Consider the following 10,261-nt stretch of genomic DNA (forward strand, 5'->3'; position numbering starts at 1 on the left):
TGGAGGCGGGGCGGAGCGGGACCCGGCGCCGGCCTTTGGGGCGGCCCGGGAGAGGGGGGCGCAGCCGGTGGGAGGGGGGGCGCAGCCGGCGGGAGGGGGGGCGCAGCCGGCGGGAGGGGGGCGCAGCCGGCGGGAGGGGGCGTGCAGCCGGCGGGAGAGGGGGCGGCGCAGCCACCGGCCAGTCCGCCCTGCAGGTGTAGCGCGCAGGCGCACTCCCGCGCGCCCGCACCCGGATCTGCCGCAGCGTCAGCGCCTCCGCCTCCTCTTCCTCCCGCGCCTTGGCCTCTCCGGACTCAGCCCCCCAGCCGCGCCGAGCCCCGGCCGCGCGGTGCCATGCTGCCCCGGCGGCGGCGCTGACCGATGGCGACGCCCGTGCCTCCGCCCTCCTCGCGGCACCTGCGGCTGCTGCGGCTGCTGCTCTCCGGCCTGGTCCTCGGCGCGGCCCTGCGCGGGGCCTCCGCAGCCGCCGCCAGCCGCGCGGGTGAGCTAGCGCTCCCGGGAGACGCGGTGCGCGGCGGCCCTGCCACTGGGCCCGGCCCCGCAGGCCCGGGGTGAGCGGGTACAGCTGCCCGGCCCCGCAGGGGTGCTGCCGCTGGGCCCTCTCTCGGCTGCCAGTGGGCATGGTCTGGGCAGGGGGTCCTTCGCTGTGTGCCTCCCAGGCTGGGCGCTCGCTGGCCAGACGCCCACGTCTGCTCTGGGGTCGGGATGCGGGCGCCCCTGGCCGTGCTGGCAGGCAGGGTCTGAGGGCTGCGAGGGCGCCTTGCGCAGCCTGCCCCTGCCTCGGGGGTCTTGTGCCAGCTTCCGCCCACCCATAGGGCTGCTTCCTGCCTGGGAGAGCACCCCCTCAGGATGAAGCCAAGCCAGGGTCCACAGGACCACGCCCGCCTTTGCCCCAGGTGCAGGCAGGCCTCCGGGTGGTGCCTGTTTGCCCGAAGGAGGGGCTGTCGGCCTGCCTTACAGAGCGAAAAACCGAGGCCCCTGTGGACAAAGTGGCTGCGTGGGGCCCGCGGTGGAAAGGGTAGTGGCTGCTGCTGCTGCTTATCTCCATGAGCCCCTCCTCCGGGCCTGGGGAACTCCTGGTGGTCAGCACCTGGGAGGGCCCAGCTGGTGGGTGGGGTCCAGGTGGATCTGTGGGCAGAGGCTTAATGTTCAACTTGCCTGAACCCTGGGCTCGGCCCACTAGTGACCCAGGCTGGGGAGGGCAGGTGCCCGGCCTGGGGGCCTGTGTCCGCCACCCATGGCAGGCCTGCAGCCGGGGGCTCTGCAGTGTCAGGTTTCCAAGGAAACCAAGCAGGCCAGCCCAGGTATCCCATTCCCAGCGGGAGGCCTGGGAAAAAGGCCCTGGTGGTCCCCAGGTTGCCCCCGGCCGCCTGTGACAGGCTGGTCCCCGAGAGGAGCGGGATGGTGTCTCCAGGAGTGGGAGTATGGTTAGGGTTAGGGCTTCTAGGGTCCTGATGCTGTGGCTGTGGGGTGATCCCCAGCCTGGGCCCTGGGTTGGCGGCAGGTGAACCTCCCTGCCCCCGGGGCTGCCCTGGGCTCTACCAGAGGTTTTTAGGCGTGGGGGTGGCAGTTGGCGGGTACAATGGACTCCACCAGGGCCTGGTGGGCTTTAGGGGACCCTGGTGTTGGGGGGAGGAGTGGTGAGCAGGCATGTTCATCTCTCATCTTGAGCCAGAGGGAGAGCTGGGCCCACGGCACGTCCTCACTGGCCTTGCTCCGGGCACTTGGCGGCTAGGCACCGTTCGGAGGGCTGCTGGTGCCTGCCTGGCCCAGGCTGGAGGGAGGACTTGGGCAAGGGGGGAGCCTGGGCGGCTCCATAGGCGGGGCTGTTTTCTTCCTGGTCTGGGCCGGTTGTGGCTAGGAGGGGCCTGCCCAGGACAATGGCTGGAGTGGGGCCTGGCCGGCCAGTCCTGTGGCCAGGCAGAGGGGGCGTGACCTGTGCTTCCTCCCCAGATGTGGCCACTTGTCCCCGGAGCCTGGACTGCGCCCTCAAGAGGCGTGCGCGGTGTCCCCCTGGAGCGCACGCCTGTGGGCCCTGCCTGCGGCCCTTCCACGAGGATCCCCAGGGCCGATGCGTGTCCCGGGCACACCGCCCCCCTGGTACGTGCTCCAGCCTCGGCAGTGGCCAGTGGGTCCCCAGTGTGTTGTGGGGTGTTCAGGCTCAAGGCTGGGCCAGGGTGTGAGCGGGCAGGAGCAAGGGACCCCCTACTCTGGGTCTCTGTAGTTCATGGGACGGGCTCCAGGGCTCAAGGGGCTGGCCTTGAGGTGCCCGGTGTGTGTGGCCCCCAGGGACCCCTGAGGCCTGGCAAGGGGCCTTAGTGGAAGGTGCTGGAAGCTGTGCTGTGTCTACCTAGAAGGCTGCCACCCTGCCCTCCCGAGGAGTGGTGAAGCTAGGTGGCCCCCCAGGCGGGGAGGCAGCTGTCCCTTGTGGACCCTGTGCTCCCACCCCTTGCTGCACCCCCAGTCTCCCTGGGAGGTTCCCCCATGGTGGCCTGGGATGCCCAGCCACCTGCAGGCTAGGCCCACCCTAGGGCCACCAGCGCCAGCAGCCAGGTCCAGGGCTGCCCTCTCACAGAGCACTTCAGCTGTGGAAGACCCTTGGGGAAAGATGGGCCCTGACGTCCCACCCACACTGCAGGGGAGGGTCCGCCTCCCCCTCCCGCTCCCCCTCCCCCTCTCTGGGAGAGATGGCCCCTGACACCCCATATCCCGCAGGGGAGGGTCTGCCTCCCCCTCCCTGGGAGGCATGGCCCCTGACACCCCCATACCCCGCAGGGGAGGGTCCGCCTTCCCCTCCCCCTCCCTGGGAGGCATGGCCCCTGACACCCCCATACCCCGCAGGGGAGGGTCCGCCTCCCCCTCCCCCTCCCTGGGAGAGATGGCCCCTGACACCCCCGCAGGGGAGGGTCTGCCTCCCCCTCCCTGGGAGGCATGGCCCCTGACACCCCCATACCCCGCAGGGGAGGGTCCGCCTCCCCCTCCCCCTCCCCCTCCCTGGGCGACATGGCCCCTGACACCCCCATACCCCGCAGGGGAGGGTCTGCCGCCCCCTCCCTGGGAGACATGGCCCTTGACACCCCCATACCCCGCAGGGGAGGGTCCGCCTCCCCCTCCCCCTCCCCCTCCCTGGGCGACATGGCCCCTGACACCCCCGCAGGGGAGGGTCTGCCTCCCCCTCCCTGGGAGGCATGGCCCCTGACACCCCCATACCCCGCAGGGGAGGGTCCGCCTCCCCCTCCCCCTCCCCCTCCCTGGGCGACATGGCCCCTGACACCCCCGCAGGGGAGGGTCCGCCGCCCCCTCCCTGGGCGACATGGCCCCTGACACCCCCATACCTCGCAGGGGAGGGTCTGCCTCCCCCTCCCCCTCCCTGGGAGACATGGCCCCTGACACCCCCATACCCCGCAGGGAAGGGTCTGCCTCCCCCTCCCTGGGAGACATGGCCCCTGACACCCCCATACCCCGCAGGGGAGGGTCTACTCCCACCACGACTAGAAGATGAGATCGACTTCCTGGCTCAGGAGCTGGCGCGGAAGGAGGCGGGGCCCCGGAGAGCCACAGGTGGACCCCTGTCAGAGGAGCCTGGTGAGACCCCTGCCCTGCTGCCCTGCCCCCTCGACCCTGGAGTGGCTGCTTAAGTGTTGTCTCCCTCCAGCCACCCCAGGCTCCACAGAGCTGGCCCCAGGGCCCAGGCCCGGCATGCGCGTGACGCCTGCGGCCCCCACCCCTGCATCGCACAGCTCCCTGGGCGTCCCTGCGTCTTCTGGGCCTGTACAGGTGTCCCGGCTGGAGCACCCCGGCCACCGGGGTGACGTGCTGGCCCTCGGTAGGTGACACACACGGGCTGGGCACCTGGTCTGCAGGGCAGGGGAGGGTGTGTGCAAGACGAGCCACCTCTCCGCTACTCCCCGCAGTGCTGGTCGTGGGCTTCTGCGTGGCAGGCGTGGCAGCGCTCGCTATGGCTGCCCTTTGCTGGTGCAGGTAAGTGTAGGCCGTGCGCAGGGCTGGTGGAGGCCACCGCCCCGGGCCTCAGGTCGCCCTGCCCACTGCACTGTGCTGCCCGCAGGCTGCAGCGGGACATGCGCCTGGCTCAGAAGGTGGACTACGCCGCCACGAAGGCGCCAGGCTCGCCCGCCACACCGCGGATCTCGGTGCGTGGCCGCCCCCTGCGCCCCGCGCGCGTCCCGTGCCTTGCACCCACCCTAATGCGCCTCTCCCGCAGCCCGGTGACCAGCGGCTGGCGCACTGCGCCGAGCTCTTCCACTTCCAGCGGCAGCGGCAGCAGATGCTCAGCCTGGAGCGGTGAGCGCCCGTGAGCCCCTCTGCCCCGCCCGCCTCCCCCTGCCCCCACCCGCCCCCACTTGGGACCCAGCGACCCCACCCCCCCAGGCACAAAGAACCGGCCAAGGAGCTGGACTCGGCCTCGTCGGACGAGGAGAATGAAGACTGCGACTTCACGGTGTATGAGTGCCCGGGGCTGGCCCCGGTGAGTGCGGGGGCACGGGCAGCCGGGCGCCCCTGGGCGCATAGCCGCGGCCTGACGCCCCCTTGGCTTCCGCAGACCGGGGAGATGGAAGTGCGCAACCCACTCTTCGATCCCACCTCGCCGCCCGCGCCGCAGTGACCTGACCGAGGCAGCCGTGGGGCCCACGGGTGGGGTGGGCCTGGCGTTTCCCATTAAACCAGGTTCGGACGGTGCGCCTGTGTGTGTGTTCTGTATGGGGGGCCGACTGCCTGCGGGGAACCGTGTGCGGGGACCCGCGGGGACAGGCACTGCCGGGGCAATGTAGGGTTTGTGGAGCCAGTGGAAGGCGAGGTGCCCGCCTTGCCTGTGTGCCCCATCCCTCATGGGGGCCGGGGTCTCCTGCTGAGAGACTCAACCCCCTTGGAGAAGCCGCTACCTCCACAGGGGACCCCAGGGCACTTTGGTGGGGCTCTGCCCTGAGAACAGAGGCCGCTGGGGGACAGCAGGCAGGGGCGGGGCAGGGTGGGCCTCGTGGGGCCTGGAGCACCTGGAGCTGGGGGCTGCCCTTCCCACCCCTGGCCAGGGTCACTGAGTGGGCAGAGGTGCGGGGCAGCCCCCTGTTGGCTGGTTTTGGGGGGTTACTGCCCCTGGACGTCTGAGCCACTTGGGAGCAGCGGGTTCCGCCGTGGCTTGCCCTGATCAGTGTGTCTTGGGGGCCAGCCCAGATCGGGGGGACCCGTGTCCTGTGGCCCCTGCCTGTGTTGCTGGGACTTGCGCCTTCATGGGCCCCTGGTTGCTGCTGGGACTTGCAGAAAGGCGGGGAAGGTGCCCACCACCCACCGTGCCCATGTGAGGAGGCAGCAAGAGCCCAGAGCCCCTCCCCCGGGCAGAGGGCAGCAGCCTGGCATGGCGCTCAGGGGCACCTCCAGTCTGTCCCATCTCATGGGGCTTCAAGTGCATACCAGGGCTCAGCTGCCCACTCCTGGAAGCCTGGCCAGGAGGGGACTGTCTGGGGCAGGGGCAGCCCACTCCTGGGACACCCTTCCTGAACTTGGCAGTGACTGGAGACCCCCCAAGAGGTGCCTGTCCCTGAAGCCCAGAGGCTCGCCACCCGGCCCCAGGGCTCCTGCCCAGGGGGCAGCTCCCTGATGCCCCGTGGCCAAGTCCCCGGCTGAAGCCTCCTGCAGGCCCTGTGGGCAGTGCTGCTTCCCACCAGGGCCTCGGCCATGTCCCTGCTTCTGGCGCTCTGGCACGGACCCTGGTGTCCGCATGGCCATGCCCAAATGCAGGCAACAGATGAGGGAGGCAGCGAGGCCCTGGGCGGTGTGGGCCCCCATATGTTGCAGGCCCAGTCCCGCTGGCTGGGGTGCTGGCTAGGGTCCTTGAATGTCAGCTGAGTGTCACAGGTCGGGGGAGGGGTGTTGGCGCAGAGCAGAAAGGGCCAGGGTGTGGCTGTAGGTCCCTGGAGATCCTCCCCAGGCTTGGTGGGAGGGAAGGGCCCACCCCACCACTCACCCCAGCACACTGCACCTGTACCCCTCGCCCCACATCCTCCAGGCACCCACCGCCCCTAGGACCCAGTGGGCAGCATTGGCCATAGCCACCAGGGGGCCCTCACGACCCACGTCTGGCCCTGGCACGGCCCAAGCCACGCGTGAGCAAGCAGCCTGGCCCAGCCTGGGTCCTGGGTCCTGGAGGGACCGTGGACGGGGCTGCACGCACCTGGTGCCCCAGAAGTACTGACAGCCCTTCCCTGGGACCCTCAGCCAGCGACCCCGTGAGGGCTGGGCTGAGTACCCGCCCATGCCAGTGGCAGTGTACCCCCTGTGCCCCACCAGCCCCCCACCCCGGCTCTCCGTCTGAGTCATTCTATCACCTCAGCTCTTCTCTCTTTCGTTCTGACCCACTTCTCAGAGCCCCATCTGCCAGCCTGCAGGTTCCCACGCCCCCTCCCCCTGCCAGGCTGAGCTGGCACTTCTGTGATAAGGCAGCCAGTCCTGGGCGGGGGTGGCGTGGCTCCGTGAGCCCACCCAGGAAGGGAGCGGGCTGTGTGGGGGGCAGGGGGTGGGGGTGGGGGAGGCCTGTGGCGGGCTCCAGCCTGGCTGGCAGCACAAACAGGAAGGATGGCAGGCTCTGGCAGCCCGAGGCTGGGTCACCCAGGCTGCAGCTGGGTCACCTCCTTCCGGCAGGCCCCTGCCACCTGCTGGGCACACCGCCTGGGGAGGAGGGGGTGGGGTGGAGCTCCTCTGGGGTCCCCAGACCCACCTCCAGGCCCCCTCCCAGGGTCCTGCCAGCTCGGCCCGTGCCAGATGGGCCCCACTGCTCCCACAGCCCCTCCCTGCCTGGACATTGCACAAGCAGTCACCGCAGGCTGGGGTTATGCAGTGCTGTGGGGTGGCCAAACGGTCGGTGGGGGGAACAGGGCAGGGGCCACACCAGCAGTCAGGTGGTTGCTGAGCCAGGAGGGGAACTCTGCTGGGCTGCTGGACCCAACTGCTCCTGGCGGCTGCACTCCGGCTCCCAGCGGCCAGAGGAGGGTGAGGCCCCAGCCCTTGAGGCTCCAGGCTGGCCGCAGAGCAGGCCGGACGACCTTCCTGTCCCCAGCGCTGGCGCCTGCCCCCGTCCGCCACGGGCTGTGTCAGGGACGGGACGACCCCTTCCCCTTCCACCCTGGAAAGCCCCTCATGCTGAAGCATCGGGGAGGGGGCCTGGGGCGTGACCTATAGCCCCCCACCCATGGGGCGTCGGCCCCTCTCAGGGTCTCTGGGCCCTGGCACCAGGCGGTTCTCGGAGGTGGCTCAGGTGGGTAGGGGGCAGCAGGGGCCAGGGCAGCCTAGGCCGAGGTCCCCGCCCTGGCCTGTTGCCCTGGGCCTGGCTGCCTCCCAGCAGCCTGAGGCCTGGAGGGGTGGGGGCGGGGAGCGGTGGTCGGGGCGGGGCGGGCGGGGCAGGAAGGCCTTGGCTCCCTAACCTTGCGCAGACACTGACTGTCCGGGCACCCGGCTGCTGTGCTGTGATTTGAGAATCTTAGACTTTGGGTGCAACAAATGAGCCATGCTGGTGAGTGGGCCTCAGGGAAGCCGTGGGTTGGAGAGTGGCTATATGATGGCCCAGGGGTGTCCCCCAGCCTGGGTGACCCAGGGGGCGGTGTGCTGGGGCCCAGGGGTGTCCCCGAGCCCGGGTGACCTACACGGGGTGGTGTGCTGGAGCCTGAGCGTGTCCCCAGCCCGGGTGACCCACGGGACGGTGTGCTGGGGCCCAGGGGTGTCCTCCAGCCCGGGTATCCCAGAAGCACGGTGTGCTGGGGCCCAGGGGTGTCCCCGAGCCCGGGTGACCTACACGGGGTGGTGTGCTGGAGCCTGGGTGTGTCCCCAGCCCGGGTGACCCATGGGACAGTGTGCTGGGGCCCAGGGGTGTCCTCCAGCCCGGGTATCCCAGGGGCACGGTGTGCTGGAGTCCAGGGGTGTGCCCGAGCCCGGCTGACCCATATGGAGCACCGGGGCCCAGGGGGCTGTGCCCCCTCCTGGGATGCCAGCCCTGTCTTCCTTCCCCAGCAGGGTTTAGCTCCGCATGGAGGCGATGGACTTGGAGGGGCCTGGCTGGGGCGGCCCTGACCCTGCTCCTCTGGCTTGCACGGCTGCTGCAGCTGGCCCCGGGGCATGCCCCAGCACCTCAGCCCACAGTTACCATCCTGGTCTGGCACTGGCCCTTCACAGCCCAGCCCCCGGAGCTGTCCCGCAACACCTGTGCCGCCTATGGCCTGTCCCACTGCCAGCTAAGCACCAACCGGAGCCTACTGGCCAGGGCTGACGCTGTGGTCTTCCATCACCGTGAGCTGGAGACGCGAAGGAGCTACCTGCCCCTGGCACAGCGGCCCCGTGGGCAGCCCTGGGTGTGGGCCTCCATGGAGTCCCCCAGCCACACGCATGGCCTCCACCGCCTGCGAGGCATCTTCAACTGGGTGCTGAGCTACCGGCGAGACTCGGACATCTTCGTGCCCTACGGCCGCCTGGAGCCACGCCAGGGGCCCGCGCCACCTCTGCCCGCCAAGAACCGCCTGGCTGCCTGGGTGATCAGCAACTTCCACGAGCGGCAGCAGCGGGTGCAGCTGTACCGGCAGCTGGCGCCGCACCTGCGGGTGGACGTGTTTGGCCGCGCCAGCCGGCGGCCACTCTGCCCCAACTGCCTGCTACCCACACTGGCCCCTTACCACTTCTATCTGGCCTTCGAGAACTCACAGCACCGCGACTACATCACTGAGAAGTTCTGGCGCAATGCACTGGCAGCCGGTGCCGTGCCCGTGGTCCTGGGGCCCCCGCGTGCCACCTACGAGGCCTTTGTGCCCAGGGATGCCTTCATTCATGTGGACGACTTTGGCTCGGCCTTTGAGCTGGCCACCTTTCTGACTGGTATGAATGAGAGCCACTACCAGCGCTTCCTTGCTTGGCGGGGCCGGCTCCGCGTGCAGCTGCTTGCCGACTGGAGAGAGCGCTTCTGTGCCATTTGTGCCCGCCTCCCCCACTTGCCCCGCGACCAGGTCTACGAGGACCTGGACGGCTGGTTCCGGGGCTGAGCTACCCGCAGGTAGGCTGGGGCTGGATCCAGGAAGCCACAGGGGTGGAAAGGGAGGAGCAGGTGTCTGCAGGGAGAGGCAGGACCCTGGGGCGCCAGTTCCCTCTTCCCCTGGAGCGATAATTGACTGAGTCCAGGCCTGGCCCACCCAGGGTGGAGGCAAGACCCTCGGGGCTGGGAGACAGCCTGCCCGAGGTGGGTGGGCAGAACCCCGGGACCAGCCGTAGAGGGCAGACGTGTGCCATGGGAAGCCACAGTCCTCCACACAGGACGAGGGCCAGCAGCCAGACAGGAAGGAGAGGGGCTAGAGTGGGGCCTGTGGCGGGAAGCTGACTTCACCTGTCAGCTGTGAACTCCTCCCCTCTCCCCTGCAGCCCCTGCTTGGGGCCCTGCCTGGATCCTGCTCACTGTCCACGCCCCTTAGCCTCTACCCAGAGCCCTGGTGCCTGCTGGGTGCAGGGAGGGGGAGACTCCCCGGGGGCCAGGACAGGCCGACCCTAAGGTGGGTGCAGGAGGAGCAGGTGGGAAGGCTGCCCCTCAACCTGGGGCGCCTACCCTCTGCCGGCCAGACGATGCGTGTTCCTCCCCGCCCTGCAGGGCCTCCTGGGCCTGCCCCGCTGACCTCAATGCCCTGCCCAGGACATAGGCAGCCAGGGGCTGCTCCCTGTGCCCTGTAGAGATGGCCAGCCTCACACCCCCCATGGCCCCTACAGTGGACCCCCCTTGGCGTCCGCTCTGAGCTGAGTTGAATGCAGAGCAGAGCTGGATCCCCCCACCCCCGTCCCAACTCCCTGTCCTCCCCACCCATCCTCCTGTCAGTCCAGCATTGCCCGCACATGTGGCAAGGACTCCCCTCAACCACGCTGCACACCCCCGGGATCTGCCTACCCGCTTAAAAAAAGAAAAGTTAGGGGTCAGCCAGTGGCGTAGCCTGCTAATCGTCTGCCGGCAGGACTGGCATCCCATCTACGTGCCGGTTCGAGTTCCGGCTGCTCCACTTGCATCCGGCTCCCTGCTGATGGCCTGGAGACGTGGAGGATGGCCCAGGCGCTCGGGCTCCTGTGTGCACATGGGGGACCTGGCTATTTGTGAAGTGAACCAGCAGATGGAAGATCTCCTTTGACCCCCCCCTCCTCCCTCTGCAGTTCTGCTGCCCTAATAAATAAAAGCCTTTAAAACACAGCAGCCAGGGCCCGGCGGCGTGGCCTACCGGCTAAAGTCCTCGCC

The 10,261-nt window shown here is 69.7% G+C and overlaps 2 protein-coding genes across 4 annotated transcripts; both read left to right on the forward strand.

Moving 5' to 3' along the window:
- Positions 1-158: 158 nt before the first annotated feature.
- Positions 159-4,698, forward strand: NPDC1 (neural proliferation, differentiation and control 1). Its single transcript, XM_058659531.1, has 9 exons — positions 159-481; positions 1,954-2,100; positions 3,469-3,585; positions 3,656-3,826; positions 3,915-3,981; positions 4,067-4,151; positions 4,223-4,302; positions 4,390-4,486; positions 4,562-4,698. The coding sequence occupies exons 1-9, from the start codon at positions 361-363 to the stop codon at positions 4,622-4,624; spliced, it is 948 nt and encodes a 315-aa protein (XP_058515514.1). The 5' UTR covers positions 159-360; the 3' UTR covers positions 4,625-4,698.
- Positions 4,699-7,386: 2,688 nt separating this feature from the next.
- Positions 7,387-9,550, forward strand: FUT7 (fucosyltransferase 7). Of its 3 annotated transcripts, XM_058659532.1 has the most exons (3): positions 7,387-7,522; positions 8,020-9,046; positions 9,409-9,550. In XM_058659532.1, exons 1-2 carry the CDS (start codon positions 7,510-7,512, stop codon positions 9,033-9,035), a joined length of 1,029 nt encoding a protein of 342 aa, XP_058515515.1. In that variant the 5' UTR covers positions 7,387-7,509; the 3' UTR covers positions 9,036-9,046; positions 9,409-9,550. The 3 variants fall into 3 exon arrangements, with proteins under 3 accessions (XP_058515515.1, XP_058515516.1, XP_004593678.2); XM_058659533.1 differs by lacking the exon at positions 9,409-9,550 and having other exon boundaries at positions 8,179-9,318; XM_004593621.2 differs by lacking the exon at positions 9,409-9,550 and having other exon boundaries at positions 8,109-9,317.
- The last annotated feature ends 711 nt before the right edge of the window (positions 9,551-10,261 follow it).

This window comes from Ochotona princeps, unplaced genomic scaffold (genome assembly GCF_030435755.1).
Source record: "Ochotona princeps isolate mOchPri1 unplaced genomic scaffold, mOchPri1.hap1 HAP1_SCAFFOLD_388, whole genome shotgun sequence".
Lineage (NCBI taxonomy): Eukaryota > Metazoa > Chordata > Mammalia > Lagomorpha > Ochotonidae > Ochotona > Ochotona princeps.